At 42.5% G+C, this 20,839-nt stretch overlaps 1 protein-coding gene across 1 annotated transcript in view; it reads left to right on the top strand.

The window, feature by feature from the left end:
- The window catches only part of MSN (moesin), a 79,258-nt gene that overhangs the window by 42,483 nt on the left and 15,936 nt on the right, over positions 1 to 20,839 (top strand). The window contains exon 2 of the mRNA XM_068962771.1: positions 10,034 to 10,117. Within this exon, the coding sequence (XP_068818872.1) occupies positions 10,034 to 10,117 (84 nt within the window). The remainder of the gene's footprint in view (positions 1 to 10,033; positions 10,118 to 20,839) is intronic.

Raw genomic sequence — 20,839 nt, 5'->3', positions numbered from 1 at the left:
GCCTGGGTCCTGCTTCTTATATAATAATAAATCATGATCTCTGTGGGTGGGGCCAGGAAATCTGTCTTTAAAATTTTTCCCAATTGATGCTGATTAGCCTATCTACAGACCCAGTTTGTGATTTTTCTGGATACCAGCTGAAGGAGTTTGGACGTTTTGGTGGGTTGTGCTGGAGGGCTGGGAACCTGTGTATATTAATGGGACACAATTAGAGAAAATGGCAAGGCAGAGCGTAGGATGAGGAAAGAAGAGCAGGCATCCTTTAAAAGGACAAGGTAGCCTAGGTGCTCTGTTGTATTCTGCCTCACTTCAGGGCTCTGCTTCTTGGGGGGAAATCCCTATCCCTCCCAAGAGAAAAAAACATTTAAAATAATGCAAGGATGTGTGTGTTTCTGCCTGATATGCATGGCTTCAAATTGTCTAACTAACTAGAAATCTAATCATATTTTAGAGTTTCCCCCAAAATCAAAGGGCCCTTAGGCTAGAAGGGCCCTCTGCAGGTCTTCTTGGCAACCCGTAGCCCTTCAGTGTAGTCAAACCGGCTTTAAGTTCAAATTATTCTGGAGAGATTAAATATTTGCAATAACATGGCTAAAAGTGGAGGTGCTAGTAATCATCACATTCTACTTATGATATGCCAAGTACTTTCTTGTCTGCTATTTTAACTTAAAATCTTCTAATAACCCTGTTGTGAGGTTGATATTATTAGGTTCATTTTATATATTAGAAAACTGAGTTTTAGAAACAGGAAAGTAAGAGAGACTCTAAAGCATCTTTCAGCTATACCAAGATTTATTTCTCAAATGACTGAGACCATTATTTCTAGGATAAGGACTCCAGTTTTGTGAGTCCCCTAGATGCCAGGTTTGACTGTTGGCATACCATCAAGGTTGGCAGGAAGCCAACCGTAGCTTAGCTCTGGGACCAAAAACAGAGCTTTTTTTTTTTTTTTTTTTTCAATTGGAGTATAGTTGACTACTATATATCAAATAGATAACAGTGTGCTAGTTTCAGGTATACAGCAAAGTGAATCACTGATATCCACTCTTTTAGATTATTTTCCCATATAAGTCTTTACAGCGTATTGAGTGCTATACAGTAGGTCCTTATTAGTCATCTATTTTATATATAGTAGTGTGTGTGTGTATGTGTGTGTGTGTGTGCACACGTGCACTCAGTTGTGTCTCTTTGCAACCCCATGGACTGTAGCTCGCCAGGCTCTTGTGTCCATAGGATTCTTCAGGGAAGAATACTGGAGTGGGTTGCCATGCCCTCCTCCAAGGGATATTCCTAACCCAGGGATTGAACCCGAATCTCCTGCATCTCCTGCATTGGCTGGTGAATTCTTTACCACTGCGCCACCTGGGAAGCCCATATAAGTAATACATATATATATATATATATATATATATATATATATATATATATATATATATATATATATATATATATATATATATATATATATATATGTTAATTCCAGTCTCCCGATTTATCTCTACCCCTTCCTTATAACCATAAATTTGGAAAATAGAGTTTTTTAATTTAGCTGGAAGCCTTCTCTTGCCCCTACATAGTTGACTGATCCTGTCTTCAGCAGTTTTAACACAGGACAGGGCAGAAATCCCATGAGTAATGGATGGAATCCAAGCTGATTCTTAGGTCAGCTCCAGTGCCCTTCAGAGCTGGGATGCTGGAGGTTGCTGTGGTGTGTTTCTGAGCAGAGAGAATAGAGCCCTCTTCTGGTGTTCTGCGTAACTAGTGTCTCCAGGCAGCTGCAAATGGTCTGTGTTTCCAGTCTATAAATACTTCTTGTGAAACTTGTAGGCAGGAAGCTGGGTTAAGCAGGAAACTGATGCTAGTGACTGAAACCCTGCTGGGTGTGGCCCCAGAGAGAGGCTTAATCCATGTGAGAGACTTATTAATGATAAGCCCTCTTTCCTTTAAATTCAGTGGCTTCAAAGTTTTATGAGAATTGAAGAAACTGTTGTTCTTGGCTACCTGGATATAAATCCATTCCTCAAATTCCCTGCCTCCTTCCCTGCTGTGTCATCTTCACCCTCTATACCTCCCTGCTCTGTCCCCACCTCCAGCTTGGGTCTTGGCTGTACCTGCTGCCAGAGACCTTCCCAATTAGTTGCTATCTAAGTTTTAAGAAGAAATAGGAGACCTTTTAGTTTCCTTCCTTGTGGTTATAAAAGGTTTAGTCTCTCTAGAATGAATGATGGGGAATGTATCAGAACCTAAAAGTTAGGCTTGCCCTCTGTCATAAACTAGACTTCCATTCAGTGTCCGCTAATAGTTTTTAATGGAAGCAAGCTGGTTCTGCCTTCTCCACATAGTCTTTTCAGCTCAACATCCTGATTTGTCTACTGTTTTTTAAGTGCTAGGGTGTTTCTATTAATTATTATGGCCAGTGAATCCAGAGCAAGGCTTTTAATCCTTGCTCTCATACTGTCCAGCAGCTGTGTGACTCTAGGCCAATGCTTCCCCTTCCTTGGACCTCAGTTTCCTCAGCTGCATATTGTAGAATTTGAATCAAGTGATCTCTGAGGTTCCTTTCAGGTCTGATAGTTGGGGATTCTAGATTATTTATTCTGTTGGAGAATAAGGATGAGAAGTTCAGAAGGGTTTATTCTGAAGGAGCCAGATGAGGTTCTAGGATGAGTAGATTGAAATCTTGAGGAAATTTAAAGAGGAATGGCCATGCTAAGGAGCTTATAGGGCAGAACCCTGTGCCTAGGAGGAGAGATGAGTTAGGGTAGGGGGTAGGGGAATGGGTGGTGTTTGCTCCTGGGGTATGGTTTGGCTGAGCTGATTTTGAAAATAAGTCCTGGAATTAGGTATAAATGGTGAGGAGCTAGTTTCCTTCCAGACCTTAATGTGTTGAGAAGCAGAGGGGGACTCTACCTCAGTCTCAGGTTAAGCAAAAGGCTGTGCAATTAAGGCTGGATTAATGGGAAAGCTGTAGCTTGCTAAGGTTTGATTGTTTATCTCCTTTTTACCTTTGGCTCTGTCCTGAACTCTCCTCCCATAGCGACAATGTAATTATGTCCTCATTGTTAACAAAGGTTAGTTTTGTTTGAGGTTGCTCTTCCAAATATAACTGGGCAAGTAATACCCAGGCTCCAATATGCCCTTGACTCCCAGTTGAAGTGATTCTTAGGGAAGGCGACTGGATCAAAGCAAGTTAAAAGGAACCATTGTCTTCCATCCCCTTTGCAGCAGTTAGAGTAACTAAAGAATTACTGCTGACCCACTAAAGGTATAGGTGTGTATGGGGTCCAGGTGGTCTCCTTTCTAGAACCTACTGGGGAAAAGCATGGCATAGGAAGGGTTAACTGTAGGCAGGTCTTGTTGTCTGTTTTAAGTAAGGGTCTGGCAATGGGCAAGAAGAGGTCAGAACAGATAACTGTACCAGGTCCCACTTCCAAGTCCACGGGTAGGGGCTGAGTTGCTGGGAAGTGAGTGAGTCAGTGGAGAAGGAAGGGAAGGGAGAGGGGGAGAATGCCTCCTAGGCTAGAGATTAAAAGCAACCCTTGTTTTACCCCTTATGGAAAACAGCTGCTTGAGTCAGTGCTGTCATCTCAAGAGCCAAGACAGACCAGGCCCTGCCCTGCTTTAGCGATAGTTCTGGCAGCAGGAAATGGAGGATGCTAGAGCCTAAATAATGGGGAAAGCCAGTTTGAGTGACAATGTAGTTAGTGACTGCCCTCTGTCCATGGAAGAGACTGAAGTTCTGGGGTTGCCCTAGTAGGGCTCATCCTACCTCTGGCCACCCTTATGCACTTACCTTTGCCTTCTCCATAGCAGCAATGCCACGGAAAGCCTAGAGGACTTGGGCCTTTGAAGAATGGGGAGGTGGAAGGTGAGAGGTGAGGTCATTGAGCTCAGACCCAATTGGGCTGACTCACAAGCTCTGTCCTGGCAAGGGGGCCTTCCCAAGTAATGCTTCACAGATGTGCCCAGGTTCCCTTATACCGGAGTGTTTGGGCCTTAGCCAAAATAGTTGCCAAGGCATTGTCTGAAGTCAGCAGTGAAATCAGCATGACCAGAGAGGTAGGTGGAGTCAAGGATGGTGCATTGAAATGTCCAGAAGGCCTGTCTTCACCACTTGCTGGCTGAGTAAGTGTGGTTTTAGTGATGTTAAGTGAGACTGTGAGTGAAGGAGCTTGGTGCATTGTTGTTAACATAATTTGTTCGTTTCCATCTTTATGTTACCTGCCTCTTTGCTCATCAGTTTCCTTATTCATGATGTGGAGTTGGGAATGCCAGTTCCTTCTGGCATACAGGTCCATTGTTCAGACAAGTCAGTTGTGATTATTTGACTCTGTCTCTGCTTTGTCCTCTGCGTGTCTGCATGCTCAGTTGTGTCTTGACTCATTGTGACCCCATGGACTGTAGCCCACCAGGCTCCATTGTCCATGGAGTTTTCCAGGCAAGAATATTGGAGTGGGTTGCCATTTCCTCCTTAAGGGGATCTTCCCGACCCAGGAATTGAATCCACATCTGTTGCATCTCCTGCATTGGCAGGCGGATTCTTTACCACTGTGCCACCTGGGAAGCCATCCTCCAAATTCCTCTCTGGTAAAGAGCCATATTGTAGTTCAGTAACACGGAGCAAATGAGAGGAAACTCTGTCCCGATCTCCTCTCTGTGGCCCAGCTAATGCTCATCTGGGTACTCTTGGCCCTAGGAAATGAGAGAGTTCCTTATTTGAAGTTGGCCAGGTCTAGAGGGCAAAGTTCCCCAGCTGTTGCTGTCAAGGCAGAGGTAGGTAGTTATTTTCTTTTTTAGGCCAGCCAACTGGGGACATAGGAGAGATCCAGTTTGTTGAGGGCTTTGGATGACAGACTACTGAGATGGGCTATAGACCAATGAAGGGCTTGCTTGGGAATTGTCTGTATTCAATTTTTCAATAAATAACAGTGGATTTATTGTTCTTGGGCTAGGGGTGGGTGGGCTAGTGTAAATGAGTGACACACACCCCACCACCACATCCAGACTCTTTTTGTTCCCTAAACCTTAAATGATTTCCAGAGACACAGTTTTCAAGGACAGGCTTAGACAGGGCCTTAGTTCTTTGCTGGGGACCACATCTTGAAATGCTATCTTACCCAGGCCAGCTTCTCCATTCCTGCTGAGCTGTGGGGCTGCCTGGGAACTTTCTGCTGACTTTGGAGGCTTTATCTTCAGGTTCTTGCCTTTCAAACTAGACTACCCTTGTCTCTTCATTGATAATGAAGAGGCCAGGCCCAAAAGGAAGGCAGTGGGTGCCCACTTGTGTGAGCATCCTGTGTGGCAGTGGATCTGGGCCTGCAGCTCCTTGTACACATTTGGGTCACAAATTACTGTTAAGGAAAATGAGAGATTTTCTTTGATCACCATTTCTGCCCTATACCTATCACCTTCAGCCCTGGTCATGCTATTACCCTTGCTACCCCTACCGCCAACACACTGAAAATCAGGCGAACACAGACCCATGATCCTGTCTTCAAGACTCACATTTATTCTGAGTTGAGTGGCGGCAAGAATAGAAGTCCCTTTGTATTGTGTTTGCTTTTCTTCTTAATTTTTTAAACCTAAAATTTTTTGTCTCCACAGTGAAGTTCAGGGAACCACAGGCTGCTTTCTCTTGAGATTCAGCCACAGTGGAATGACAGAAACTCTGAGAAGGTATTCTAGAGACATAGGTTCCAGTTTAGTTTCAACTGGACTGCATCAGATTGAAGGAGAGCTCTTTCTCTTGTTCTGGGGCAATGCTCTATATATGATACAGGAAGTATGAACAGTTCTAGCCTCTCTGGCATACTTATTCCTAACTCAGACTGAGTTCTTTTCTACCAGTTGATTTATTTAAGAAACATTTATAAACAAATATTTCAGTTAAATATTTGGAGTTATGGGCTAGCCCCTGAAGATGATAGATTGGTATGATTCCTTTGCATCTACCTTCCTGGCCTCTGTGACCACTCTTCACCTTGCAGGCCTCATTTATCCTGGAGGAGCTCTGCATCCTTGCATCTCTGTCTCCTTTTGGGCCATTGCATTGTGTCTCTTTCTTTACCTGGGACATCTGGGTGCTCTTCCCCCCAACTTCCACATTCTCCCTTTTTCAAAATCCTTATCTTTAGATACCCTGCAAATACCACTTTGAACTGTGGTTCTGTATTTCCACAAAAAAAGTTTCTTCTGTTCTGGTATGGAACTTCTCAGGGTTTCCCTTGTATGTAATAATTTTCCTGTTATTCAGTAAGTACCTTGGGGTCAGAGACTGATTCTATAGCTCTACTGCAACCATAGTTCCCTAAACATAGTATTCCATTAATATTGGGTAAACTGAAATAAATTTATAGAGAGCTCCTTAACCTGGAGTCCTTGGGCCTCCATGAAATCCATGGGTATAATTTGAAGTGGGAAGGATCTATGAAGATGGATGGAGGAAAATTTACATGTTTGTTTTCACTGACTTCTCACTAAAATTTAACCCTTCTTTCAGTTATGAATTTAGGCCAAAAAAAAGCAGTACCTGTGACTTTGTCACCAATGGAAATCTAAGATACTTTTATATTACAGTTTAGTTACTATAGATTTTTCAGAACATCATTTATGCTGAAGACGAGGTTGAAATTACAGTAATAATAACTAATAAGAACTAGTGTTAGGTAATTATATAATATAATAATAAAGAAGTACATATTAAATTTTGATAGCTATTTCAATATAATTGGTCTCTTTATATCTACTTTGTTTCATGCATTTACAAATTTCTGAGAAGTCAATCCATAGACCTCACCATACTGCTCAGAAAGGTCCGTAGCACAAAAAAGTCAAGATGTAAAATGTTCCCACCTCTGAGTCTGTATACTATGCTATATCTATCTCTTGTATCTCCTTGCTTAATACTGTTCATTTAGCCAATATCTTGTGAGTACCCATTGAGTCTTAGATACTAGAGAAAGTGAAAGTTAAGTCGCTCAGTCATGCCGAACTCTTTGCAACCCCATGGGTAGTAGCCTGCACCAAGCTCCTCCGTCCATGGGATTTTCAAGGCAAGAGTACTGGAGTGGGTTGCCATTTCCTTCTCCAGGGAATTTTCCCAACCCAAGGATTGAACCCAGGTCTCACACACTGTAGACAGACGCTTTACTGTCTGAGCCACCAGGGAAGTCCCTAGATACTAGAGAGGTAACTCTAACTGAGATAGAAGTCTCAAAATGAGAATGAAATTTCTCAATATACTAGAAGGGCTATTGTCCCTTTTCTACTTCTTATCTGCCAATTCATTGGTATTTTGAGGGCTCCCCAACTCAGCTCAAGTGTGATTTAAGGCTAGATATGGAAGCGAATATGAATGTGAGAGTATGGATGTATGGATGTGAGAGCTGGACTGTAAAGAAAGCTGAGTACAGAAGAATTGATGCTTTTGAACTGTGGTGTTGGAGAAGACTCTTGAGAATCCCTTGGACAGCAAGGAGATCCAACCAGTCCATCCTAAAGGAAATCAGTCCTGGTGTTCATTGGAAGGACTGATGTTGAAGCTGAAACTCCAATATTTTGGCCACTTTATGTGAAGAGCTGACTCATTTGAAAAGACTCTGATGTTGGGAAAGATTGAGGGCAGGAGGAGAAGGGGACAACAGAGGATGAGATGGTTGGATGGTATCACCGACTCAATGGGCAAGAGTTTGGGTAGATTCCAGGAGTTTGTGATGGACAAGGAGGCCTAGCGTGCTGCAGTTCATGGGGTCACAAAGAGTTGAACATGACTGAGTGACTGAACTGAACTGAATTGAAGCCAAATTCTAGTCCACTGGGCCTCACTCATTCTCCCTACCTTATGAGGGTCCATTATATGGAGGTCACTAAATTGGCAGAGAGCCTGGGTAACACTGAGTCAAAGTGGCTAATCTTGCCTGCTGTCTCCCACTGGGGTACTTGCCTTACTTGTCCCTGTCTTCATGGCCTTTCCGGTCCCATTGTCAATCCTGAAATAGATTTCCTCCTTGGCTCCCTGGTGAGATTTATTTACAAAATTGTTCCCCAGGCCTGGTCCTAATCAGAATTGTTTAGCTGGCAAAATTGCTGTCTGGCACCCTCTTCTCCACTAGCTGACCCCTGTGCTCAGGAAAAGCCCATAGGTATTAAAGACTGATAAGGCTTAATGTTTTAGCTACTCCATGGGGATTTGTATCTTTGACAATTCTACTTTTATTCCACCCCAATAGAATAAGTAATATGTGAGCATTCCTAGAAATGTAGATTAGTTTTCTTTTCAGTTTAAAGAAGAGAGGATGCACTCATAAGATCACTACCCAAAAACCAAGACTAACACTTGGGTATGGTTCCAATAATCTCTTTTTGAATACTTTTTACAAAATTGAGCTCATGAAATCTTGTTGCTTACTCTTTCTTAATATTACTGAAGTGTTTTATGTGGGCATGAACTAATCATTATGAATATTTTATTTGACCATGTAACAAGCCATCATGCGGCTATATCATATAGGTTACCTAAGCAAAATGTCCAACAACTAAAATACTTGGGGCTGGTGCCCTGGGATGACCCAGAGGGATGGTACGGAGAGGGAGGAGGGAGGGGGGGTTCAGGATGGGGAACACGTGTATACCCGTGGTGGATTCATGTTGATGTATGGCAAAACCAATACAATATTGTAAAGTAATTAACCTCTAATTAAAATAAATAAATTTATATAAAAAAACTTAATCTTTGGAGGTTCGAAAGGGAGGAGATATATGGCTGATTCATGTTGAGATTTGACAGAAAACAACAAAATTCTGTAAACCAATTATCCTTCAGTTAAAAAATAAATTATAAAACTTAATCTTTGGTTTCTTTTAATGGAGACATTTTACACTTTGATGTAAGAGAGATTTGACATGTTGGCTTAAATTGTGAGACTTGGACTTAGATCTGAATTCAAACCCTGTCTTCCCCACTTACTAGCAATGTAACTTTAGACAAATCTCTTAAGTATTCATGCCCAATGTGGAGATAATCCTGTTTCACAGGATGATTATGATTATTGGGATAGTACGTATAAAGTGCCTAGTGAGTAGTAAGTCTTCATGCATGAAAGCTGCTGCTTATTGTTACTGTTAATACTATTACCACCGCTACCAAGTTTTCAGCCAAAGAATCCTATCTCTACTGACGAAATATCAGCTATCGTTGACTTTGGCTAGGTGATCTATTCCTAAGAGTAGAGGGTACTTTTTCTAGTACGTATGAAATACTGTGTGTTTCCATCTGGGCCTGTCCCTGTCCCTTTTCCCTCTGTTTACTTGGCTTTGGTAGCACTTCTGTCCTACTAACACCTATCTCTGTTGAAGGCCCTTTCCTCTTTTGTGCCTAGGGAGACCAATGAGACATACATACAGGAAGTGTTAATGATGCAAGTCAGTATATAGAACCATAGACATCAGCACTGAAACGGCTGTTGGAGATTGCCTAGTATAATTGACAAACTCCATCTCCTGCACTCCTGCTATTGCACAGGTGAAGGGAACTAAGGCTCAGGAATGGGATAAGATTTATTCAAGGTTGTAGAGTAAGCTAGTTATGGCGCTAGGCTTGGAATCCAGTGTTCTTTATCCTGCTCTTAACTTGCCTCTATGAAGACCAGTGCTATAGATAATCCAGGCTATAGATCAGAGGTGGGGAAAGAATGCTGTGGGCTTGGAGCTGCCTCATGTAGGTGGAGAAGGCTTCCTGGAAGAAGTATAGCCAACATTTGTTTCCTTTTGATAGTAGGTTTACTTGCATTCATTTGTTTGCCCCTTGATAAGCACTGCCTTGTAGCAGTGTGGGGGTTTGTCTTCAGTAAACTGGTTGGGATCAGAGGGCTAGGTTACTGTTTGTTTTAATGGTCCCCCTTCCTTCATACCAGTATCTAAATTCCATAGGTTCCTGCACCTTAGTTTCTTCTCCTGTAGTTGGACAGAGACTTATCCCAGGCTCTGCTGAGCATCGAGTCAAACAACTGACTTATCTCCTTTGATCTCATCCTAGATCAATGTGCGTGTGACCACCATGGACGCTGAGCTGGAGTTTGCCATCCAGCCCAACACCACCGGCAAGCAGCTGTTTGACCAGGTAAGGGAGGACTTATTGCTTCTTAGCCTCCCACTTCTCCCAATAGCTTCCACTATAATGCCCACTTTTGAGGAATTTCTTCTCCTACTCACTCCTCCAGGAGAGATAAAAACAAAGGCTGACCTCAGCCTTAATGAAGTAGGCACATTTTAACTCTGGCAGCCTATATCTTGGATGGCCCCAATCAGTCCTATCCTTGGGGCTAAACATGGGAGAAAAGAGAAGCGAGTAGGGTATAACTGTGCTAGAGACTTTTTAAAAATGCCAGCAGGCAGATCTCTTCTCTCAACTCTGAAAGATGTAACTGATCTCTTCTGTTTTAATGATGAGGCTCAGAAATTAAATGATTTTATTGCTCTCAGCTGGTATCTGCCTGGGATTCGAACCCCATATTCTTGTCACTGTACAACATGGCTTCTGTCACTTGGTTTTTCTTCCCAGTAGAAGGAAACCAACATATTCTTCCTGTAGTAGTGTGCTCTATGTACATTTCCCTCAAGGAATATTGGGACTTAAGATATCACAGTGGGTGAGAAATGCAATAAGAGGATACCTCAGCTCCTATAATCCTGACATGGAGATAATACTGAAGTAGTCATCCCCATCTATAATCCAAAGAATATCTCTTAGTTGTGAGTCACCATTGTCAGAAAGGATGTGCTATATAACAGCCAGGTGGGGGCCGTAGAACCTGTCAGCATCAAAGACTCTCCAGGGGCCAGAGGAATGTGCCTTTTGTGACCAGACTTCCAGGACTAAAAATGGGGCTCTTACTTCCAGAGACTGGAATCCCTCCAGACAGGCCATTATCCTATTTCCACACCAGCCTCTGGTGAGGTGAGAGTATGACATTGTCCTGGATGTTGGGACCACATATCCCCTTCATGGATTTTCCGTGCCCTCCTGCTTCCCTTTCTCCTTTGCTCTCTGTGTACTTCTGCTGTCTGAGAGCTTACCCATACTTGGGAAGGGAAAGGAGGAAAGAGATTATATTCAAATAAGATCATTCTTATTTGAATAGAGGAAAGAAATAGAGGAAAACAACAGAATGGGAAAGACTAGAGATCTCTTCAAGAAAATTAGAGATACCAAAGGAACATTTCATGCAAACATGGGCACTGTAAAGGACAGAAATAGTATGGACCTAACAGAAGCAGAAGATATTAAGAGGAGGTGGCAAGAATACATAGAAGAACTGTACAAAAAAGATCTCCACAACCAAGATAACACGATGGTGTAATCACTCACTTAGAGCCAGACATCCTGGAATGTGAAGTCAAGTGGGCCTTAGAAAACATCGCTATGAACAAAGCTAGTGGAGGTGATGGAATGCCAGTTGAGCTTTTTCAAATCCTGAAAGATGATGCTGTGAAAGTGCTGCACTCAGTATGCCAGCAAATTTGGAAAACTCAGCAGTGGCCACAGAACTGGAAAAGGTCAGTTTTCATTCCAATCCCAAAGAAAGGCAATGCCAAAGAATGCTCAAACTACTGCATAATTGCACTCATCTCACACGCTAGTAAAGTAATGCTCAAAATTCTCCAAGTCAGGCTTTAGCAATACATGAAATGTGAACTTCTAGATATCCAAGCTGGTTTTAGAAAAGGCAGAGGAACCAGAGATCAAACTGCCAACATCCACTGGATCATCGGAAAAGCAAGAGAGTTCCAGAATAACATCTATTTCTGCTTTATTGACTATGCCAAAGCCTTTGACTATGTGGATCACAATACACTGTGGAAAATTCTGAAAGAGATGGGAATACCAGACCATCTGACTGGCCTCTTGAGAAATCTGTATGCAGGTCAGGAAGCAACAGTTAGAACTGGACATGGAACAGCAGACTGGTTCCAAATAGGAAAAGGAGTACATCAAGGCTGTATATTGTCACCCTGCTTATTTAACTTCTATGCGGAGAACATCATGAGAAATGCTGGGCTGGATGAAGCACAAGCTGGAATCAAGATTGCTGGGAGAAATATCAATCACCTCAGATATGCAGATGACACCACCCTTATGGCAGAAAGTGAAGAGGAACTAAAACGCCTCTTGATGAAAGTGAAAGTGGAGAGTGAAAAACTTGCCTTAAAGCTCAATATTCAGAAAACGAAGATCATGGTATCTGGTCCCATCACTTCATGGGAAATAGATGGGGAAACAGTGGAAACAGTGTCAGACTTTTTTTTTTTTTTTTTTTTTGGGATCCAAAATCACTGCAGATGGTGATTGCAGCCATGAAATTAAAAGACACTTACTCCTTGGAAGAAAAGTTATGACCAACATAGATAGCATATTCAAAAGCAGAGACATTACTTTGCCAACAAAGGTCCGTCTAGTCAAAGCTGTGGTTTTTCCAGTGGTCATGTATGCATGTGAGAGTTGGAATGTGAAGAAAGCTGAATGCCGAAGTGTTGATGCTTTTGAACTGTGGTGTTGGAGAAGACTCTTGTGAGTCCCTTGGACTGCAAGGAGATCCAACCAGTCCATTCTGAAGGAGATCAGCCCTGGGATTTCTTTGGAAGGAATGATGCTAAAGCTGAAGCTCCAGTACTTTGGCCACCTCATGTGAAGAGTTTACTCATTGGAAAAGACTCTGATGCTGGGAGGGATTGGGGGCAGGAGGAGAAGGGGATGACAGAAGATAAGATGGCTGGATGGCATCACTGACTCGATGGACATGAGTTTGAATGAACTCCGGGAGTTGGTGATAGACAGGGAGGCCTGGCGTGCTGCGATTCATGGGGTGGCAAAGAGTCGGGCACGACTGAGTGACTGACCTGAACTCACTGAAGATCATTGCATTACTATGAATACATCTGACTGGTGAGGGAAGAGGATGGAGATGGTACAGGGCTGTTTTCCATTCAGATCTCTATATAAAAAGAAGGAAAATATGGCTAGAAATGTGAGACAGTTTGGGCATGTCTCCTGAGTCCCTGATGTCATATGGTAGAGTAGGAAAATTGCTGTCTATGACTAATACAGATGAAAGTTAACATTTTTCCAGGGCTTCCTGTATGTCAGGTATTATGCCAGGCATTTTGTATACCATATCACTTGACTATCACAAAGCCCTATGAGTGCAGAGATTAGTACTGGCCCCATTTTACAGATGAGGAAACAAAAATCTTCATATTATTAGCTACGTCTTGGGAAAATTATTGAACCTTTTCGGGTTAGTAGTCTCATCCCCACCCCCCACTGTGCCCCGCACCCCACCCCCCAACCAAAATGCATCTAATGTTTACCTCACAGGCTTTTTGTGAGATTATGAAAGGGTCTATTATTTGTATCTCACTTTGTACCCAGTGGCTACCCAGTGGCTTGCAAGGATATATAAAATTCAAAAGGATAAATTAGAAATAGGTGAGAAAGACTATAAGAAAGTGCATATAGAGAATTGAGTGTTATGTGAAGCATCTGACATATAGTAGAGATGTAATAAATGATAGCTTTCACTTTCACTTTCACTCAAATGCCATGACACTTCTTGTCTCATTAATCAGATATAGTTGAGAGATTGGCTTGAAGATCCTCAGCCTATGTAACTTTGGATTTAGCTGGAACTTGCTTCTTCTCTGGAGTTTGTTTTATTTCAAATGTTGAAAGGTATTCATTGATATTTAATTTGAGAAAGTACAAATTAGAGGAACATTTAAACACACATTTACTACAATTAGTGTGCTAGCATTCATATAGTTCACAAGTGATTACAATGCTAATCTTGAATATGACATTGCATTTTGATTATATTAAGGTTTTGCCTTCTCCCTTTGCATGCAGGTTTTATGTTGGAAAGTCTATACAGGGATAGCCTAGTGAACTAGAAAGGGCACTAGATAGAAATTTTGGGCCTTATGGCTGGCTCTACCACTAATTCTCCTGATACCTTATACAAACCTTTCCCTCTTTGGGCTTCAATTTTCCCGTCTGTACAGTGTCTAACTGATACCTCAAATCTGGTTATCTCAGAAATTTATGGCACTTATTTCTGTAATCCACATTTGTTTTTTTCCCCATTTCTAAACCCACTATTTGGATTTCAGATGACCCCTTTCTGTAAAAAGGAGGGAAATGCTTCACTTGATTATGATTTGCACTTGGCATATACCAGGGAGTGGGGAGGGCAAAACTACCTGACATCAGGGACAACTTTTCCTGTATAGGCTTCTTACTGTCCCTGGGACAAAAAGGAGAAGGTGTCTATACCATAGGTAGGCTGTTGGGCCCTTTGCTTCAGACAGCAATATCATTCTGAGCAGCAGCTGTAGAGAGGAGAGTATGAGCCAATGTGAATTTTATAGTCCAGCTGGGAACCAGAGGTTCCCTAGACCTCTGCCCAGACTCATTCCCAGAGCTCTGGTTCTATGCCTAATTTCTTTCAAATAAATGACACCATCCTCTGCCTTCATCACTGGGGTCTTGGTCCATTTGCGTTGAATGGGGTAACTGGAGGGTGAGGAAGATATAATTTAGAGACTAGGGCAGAAAAATCCTTGGACAAAGAAGTTTATTAACTTCAAAAAGCCACAATACCAGGCAATTCTTTGTTAGTGTTTGTTTGATTTGCGTACTGTGGATGTGGTTCTGAGGGAAGCCCATATGGTAGGGATTCTTGGCTGGATTGGTGTGCTAGTTCTGAAATCTACTGCTTCCCTAGAAAAGCCCTTGAGAAACTTGAATCTTTTGTATGGTTGGAGAGAGGAAAGGGAGGAAACTGTGAAGTTCATGATTTCCCAACCAGGAAGATCAGTGTTTTGAGAAAAATCATTTAGTGAGTACCTACTATGGACTAACTTTGGCTTGGTGTTTTAAACCTTGCAGTGACCCTGCCTATAAGAAGTGAAAGAACACACTCTCAGTTATATAGTTTGTAAATTGTAATATGGAATTTAAATTATAGCTCTGACTGTAAATAAAATAATACTTTTCCCTACTGTGCTACACTGGGGTGAATGAGCCTGTTTGGCTCAGAGAATACTCAAGAGGATATGTATTCTCTGTCTTGAGGTCACTGAGAGCTATCATTGGAAGGAAGGGGCAGTCATGTTCTGTGATGTCAGAAGGAACAAAGCTGGGACCCCATAGGTGAAAAGTACCAGACAAAAAGATTTGAACTCTGACACAGAATTGAGCATCTGGCATTCTCAGGGTCAAGGCAAGTCTGGATGGGAATTCTCAGACCTGTCCATGTTCACAGGCCACTGGGGGATTTGATCTTTTCCCTCTCTCCAACTTGATGAGGCATAAGGGAGGAAGTCTATTATGTTTAACCTTCTTTCAGGGAGATCAGGGGCCTAGGAGGAAGGAGCTGGACTCCTTGGGAGGGACTGACAAAAGCTTTGGGGCCATCCTGGAATCCAGCAGTTGTCTGGCTGATGACCAGAGAGGAAGCTGACTGGAGATGAAGCACACTCCTTGGCACCAGCGATAAATAATAGGCAACAATGGGACTCCATAGCTTGAAGAGGCCCAAGGCATGGTGGGAAAGGGAAATGGGGCCCATAGTTCTTCCCACTTGCCTTTGTCTCTTGTGAGTGTGGAGGAGTGAGAACATCTAAGGAGGAGAGAGAGAACATTTTTCTATAGCAATTTTTGTCACTTAGCCCTACTTCTAAATCCTGAGGTTCTTCCAAGGGCTCGTGATTACCTAGGTTTCATAAGTTCCACTTTAAGAACCCTCTACTTGTCTCCTCCTCAGCCGTGGTCTCTAAGCTCTAGCTGTAGTCCAGCTCTACCTGTCCCCTCCACTTAAGGTTTTAAGCTGTGGAAAAGAAGTGAAATCTCAGAGCATCCATCCATTCATTTATCTATTCATTGACTGATTCAATATTGACTGAAGGTCTACTGTGTCTTGAGAAGGATCTCTAGGCCTATCAGATACCATCTCTGCCCTTAAGGAACTTGGAGTTACTCACCTTTGGAAACAGAAAATTACATGCAACTCTCCTCTCATGCTGAATGAAAAAACATCCTTGAGACTCAGGTTGTACATAGAGGTGGTATATAGAGCATGGGATTTAGAGTCAGCTTGGGTTCAAATTCTGTCTGGCTGTTAAGCTGTGTGACCTTGGATGGTTCGTTTAGCCTCTTAGGACTTTACTTTTCTCAGTAAAATAGTAATCACACAACTTTAGAGATTTTGTAGTCTTATTTAATTCTCGAATAAGTAAAGTGCCTGGTGCATAGCAGGCATTCTATTGTTGCTTGTTCTTATTAAGAGCTAAATAAGTGGGTGGAATTTCCCCTGGGAGTTCAGATAATGGAGCCATGAAATCAAGAGGCTTTTCTGGCTCAGTGAAGTTCTTAGGATTTGTAGACTCTGCATTGAAGACAGCAATCCTCCTTTTTCCATTTTTATTTTATAAAATACCTAATATCTGTTATTGTAATAGTTGTATCTCCATCTTATAGATGAGGAACTGAGACTTGGAGAGAGGAAAAGACCTGTTTAAGGTCAGATAGCTAGGACATAGTATAGTGGTTTGAATAAGGCACATAGCATTTGCAATTTTCCCAGTACCTTTTGTCAGCTGTGTCCTCTGTGACTTCCCCTTTCTTTGCCTGTTTCCATTCTAAAAGCAAAGTTTGGTCCCTATACTTAGAACCCTAGATGAATGTGCTTTGTGTTATAGAGTAGGTGGCCACTTGGGCACAGTCATTGTAGGGTAACAGAAGCAAAGATGGTGACAGCCCCTCCTGGAACTTCCCAGTTGTGCACTGATTTGCTTTCAGGTAGGTGATTGATGCATTGGAGAGGGAAATGGCAACCCACTCCAGTATTCTTGCCTGGAGAATCCCAGGGACAGAGGAGCCTGGTGGGCTGCCATCTATGGGGTTGCACAGAGTCGGACACGACTGAAGCGACTTAGCAGCAGCAGCAGGTGATTGATACAGCTGCTGCCAAGCCTGTAATGGCCTTGGGTATTTGGGCATTGGTGCAGTTTTGCATTGGAGAAGGCAATGGCAAGCCACTCTAGTACTCTTGCCTGGAAAATCCCATGGGCGGAGGAGCCTGGTAGGCTGTAGTCCATGGGTTCGCTAAGATTCAGACACTGACTGAGCGACTTCACTTTCACTTTTCACTTTCATGCATTGAAGAAGGAAATGGCAATCCACTCCAATGTTCTTGCCTGGAGAATCCCAGGGGGAGCCTGGTGGGCTGCCATCTATGGGGTCGCACAGAGTTGGACACAACTGAAACGTCTTAGCAGCAGCAGCGGTTTTGCACATAATGTCTCATGCACTTAAGGCTCAAGCCTTGCTTCCCTATCCTGCTCTTGGCTTCTGAAGTGACTGATTATGTCAGTAGTTTATTTATTCAGATAGATGCATAGAGAATATGGGGAGGGGGCTTTGGGTTCTGGAATTGGCCTAATCCCCTCTGCCCTCCCCAGATCTCAGATATAAGTAGCCTTCACATGCAAAAAGAGGCAAACAGAGTTCTTTCTTACTTATGATGCTTCTGGTAATTAGTGACAATTTTCTGAGAGGCAAGTCTATTTCCCTCATTGGACCCCAGTTTTTTAGTTTATGCTGCTTGAATCCTGTAATGCTCCAGTCTGTTTTGGGGGTATTATGTGGCTGAATATAATCCACAGCCAGTATTTTGCAAACTAAAGTCCTAGCCCCCTCTAGGTGAATGTGCCAGGTTCCAAGAGGTTCACAGACCTGTAGACTGAATGTGATTTAGTATCTTGGAACATCAGTTGTACTTGTAGATATCTATTTTATTATTAAAATATAGATATTTAAGGAGTAAACAGTAAATTTTGCACAAATGATTAAGATTAAACCTTCAGGCTTCAAAGAAATTATAATTTACAGCCAGCTATCTCCTTGCATTCTGACACTTCCAACCCCACCCCCAACCCCTGGGTATATGCATTCATTATCTTCTGTGGCTTAAAAATGTCTTCCATGGCAGCTTTGAGAAATACTAGCTCAGGCCAGATAAGCTTGCTGTCTGAAATCAAAGGGAGCAAAGAAATAATTTTTTTCTTAGAGATGCAGCCACTTCTCAGAGTGGAATGGTAATGAACCTGCTCATTGGAGCCACAGATGTTTTCCCAGAACCAGTACCTAGATACTCTTTCCCACTAGAAAATGAGGTTTCTCTTTCCTCTGAAGTAAGTTCTCATCTGGAGGCAAAGCTTAAAGCAAGCTAAGCTTGGCCTCATTCCATATTTTAGGATTTGAAAATGGTGCCAAGAGTTGCTTGATCAAATGATTCCAGCACCCTGTGGACCTTAATTGGAGATTTTCTTACAGCCTGGGGTCCTTGAGTCATCTGTTTTATCCTTTGTTCTTTTTCAGTGTCAGTTCTGACTTCAGACTGTATTTCCTTCACCCAACATACTCACTTCCTTACTTTGGGACTTCAGTGGAGGCTAAGAGACATCACTCTCTCTCCAAGCCTACAGTCTAAGGAAGTAGAGCATTTATATGCATCTAATTTCTTTGTGTTCATAGGGAAGAGGCAGTGCTCAGAGAGATTAAAATGCCCTGCTGATCCTGATACCTTTTCTTTTGATATCACTTTAGCTATTACATTATCTTCAGAGATACTCTAGATCCTGGAATTATTTTAGCTCCCATGATCCTCCTCTCATCATACTCCTAACCATCCCACTAGTGAAGCAGGAAACATGGTGTAAATAGAGGCTAAGGAACTCACTCCTGAGACCTGTGGAACTGACTGTGTGGTCTGTGCCTGCCTCACTTCCTTTTAATTCTGGTGTCTCTTGAGTTTCTACACCTGGGCCGCTGGTACAGGCAAAAGCCAGTTGCTACCCTACTAGTTCTGTTCCCAGTCTGCCCTGCCATGACCTAGCATCCTGTCCTAATGGTCCATTTTAAACATCTTCAGTGGGTCTTTTTCTATCCTGGGGCTGCATTTTTTCTTGGAGCTTATTTCTTTACACCAATTGCACCTGTACACACTATGTTCTGCAGCCTTATGGAAAACCATTAATTAGGCCCTATCTTAGATATTTCCAGTGGTCGTGTATGGATGTGAGAGTTGGACTGTGAAGAAAGCTGAGCAACGAAGAATTGATGTTTTTGAACTGTGGTGTTGGAGAAGACTTCTGAGAGTCCCTTAGACTGTAAGGAGATACAACCAATCCATTCTGAAAATCAGCCCTGGGTGTTCTTTGAAGGGAATGATGCTAAAGCTGAAGCTCCAGTAATTTGGCCACCTCATGCAAAGAGTTGACTCATTGGAAAAGACTCTGATGCTGGGAGGGATTGAGGGCAGGAGGAAAAGGGAATGACAGAGGATGAGATGGCTGGATGACATCACCGACTCGATGGACATGAGTTTGGGTGAACTCCAGGAGTTGGTGATAGACAGGGAGGCCTGGCGTGTTGCGATTCATGGGGTCGCAAAGAGTCGGACACGACGGAGTGACTCTACTGAACTGATCTTAGATATAGGATGTAAGAGGTGGTTAAAAAAATCTTTCCTATCCACATCCTCTCCCTTTATCCTCTGCAAAAAAAAGAAAGAAAGTCACTGTCACATTTCACCATGACTACTTTGTATTCTCCATCTAAAACCTGATGGTAATGCCTATTGACTTAGACTCAGAGACTCACCTTTCCATCAAATCCTGGAAGTCTTGATCTTTCCTCATATAGTATACCTTCCCTCATTTATTTTTTTCTAAGCATGTTCCTTGTTACCCAAGTTGTCAAGAGGTATGTGGGAAATGGGGCTGTATTTCTTGGTCATTTACAAATAACTTAATTAGTAGATTGGTAGAACTTCAGAGCATAAAGAAGTCATTTAAGCCCCACCACTCATAGAAGATGGGGAAGCTAGATAGATGAGGAAACTGAGGCCCAGAGAAGGAAATGTATTGCCTTAACATCACACAGCAAGTGGGAGACAGAAGTGAGACTTCCACTCAGGTTTCTTGATACCTGATTCAAGCTATGAAAGGGGAGTGTAATCATCATGAACACCCTGGTGAGCAATGAAGGTTAATATCTTGGCAATATGGCTTCTCTCCAAAGTGATTGTTGACTGAGCCTAGTGGGAAAGCCAGGAGCTATATGTAGATGCAGAGGTAGTCAAATTTCATTTTCTGACTGGGATATCTGGGCCAAAAGAGAGACAAGGCAGTTAGTCACTTGGGAACCCCAGAGCTTCTAAGCTCTTTTGAACCCTTGGCCTTAGGAGATAGCAAACGAGAAAAAGGGTATAGGTTTTAGAGTCATATAATTACGATTCTAGTCTAGATTCTATGGTTTTAGACAGATTGCTCTCTAAGCCTTATTTTCCTCATTTATAAAATGGAAATAATAACTATCTCATGATTGTTCAGTATTTGGTACCTGGCACATAATAGGTACTTAATAAACATGATCTTTTTCCTTGAGGCCTCTGAAGCTCTAGATTGTAAGCTCTGGGAGTGACTATGGGTCTGGCCTGGCCTTGGATGCATAGTAGAAACTTTGTGGATAGATACAGTGCAGTGTGTATTTGTACATGCACATATCTATCTGTTTTGAGGGGGAGATAATGATTCATCTACAGGGAAAGACATTAGCAACGCTGGGTCCCTGCTACTTGTTTCTAACTCCAGGTAAATTTCTTCACCTCAAATTCCCCCTCCCACCCCAGTAGAAGAAAATATAAAGAAGACTCCTTGATGCCTCATTAGGATATGGCTTTATTACCTCTGTCCCCAGTGGTGGGCATGCTAGGGTTGAGTC

The sequence above is a fragment of the Capricornis sumatraensis genome, chromosome X (assembly GCF_032405125.1).
Source record: "Capricornis sumatraensis isolate serow.1 chromosome X, serow.2, whole genome shotgun sequence".
Taxonomy (NCBI): Eukaryota; Metazoa; Chordata; class Mammalia; order Artiodactyla; family Bovidae; genus Capricornis; species Capricornis sumatraensis.
The sequence above is the reverse complement of the archived record's forward strand: the minus strand, read 5'-3'. Positions and strand labels throughout refer to the sequence as shown.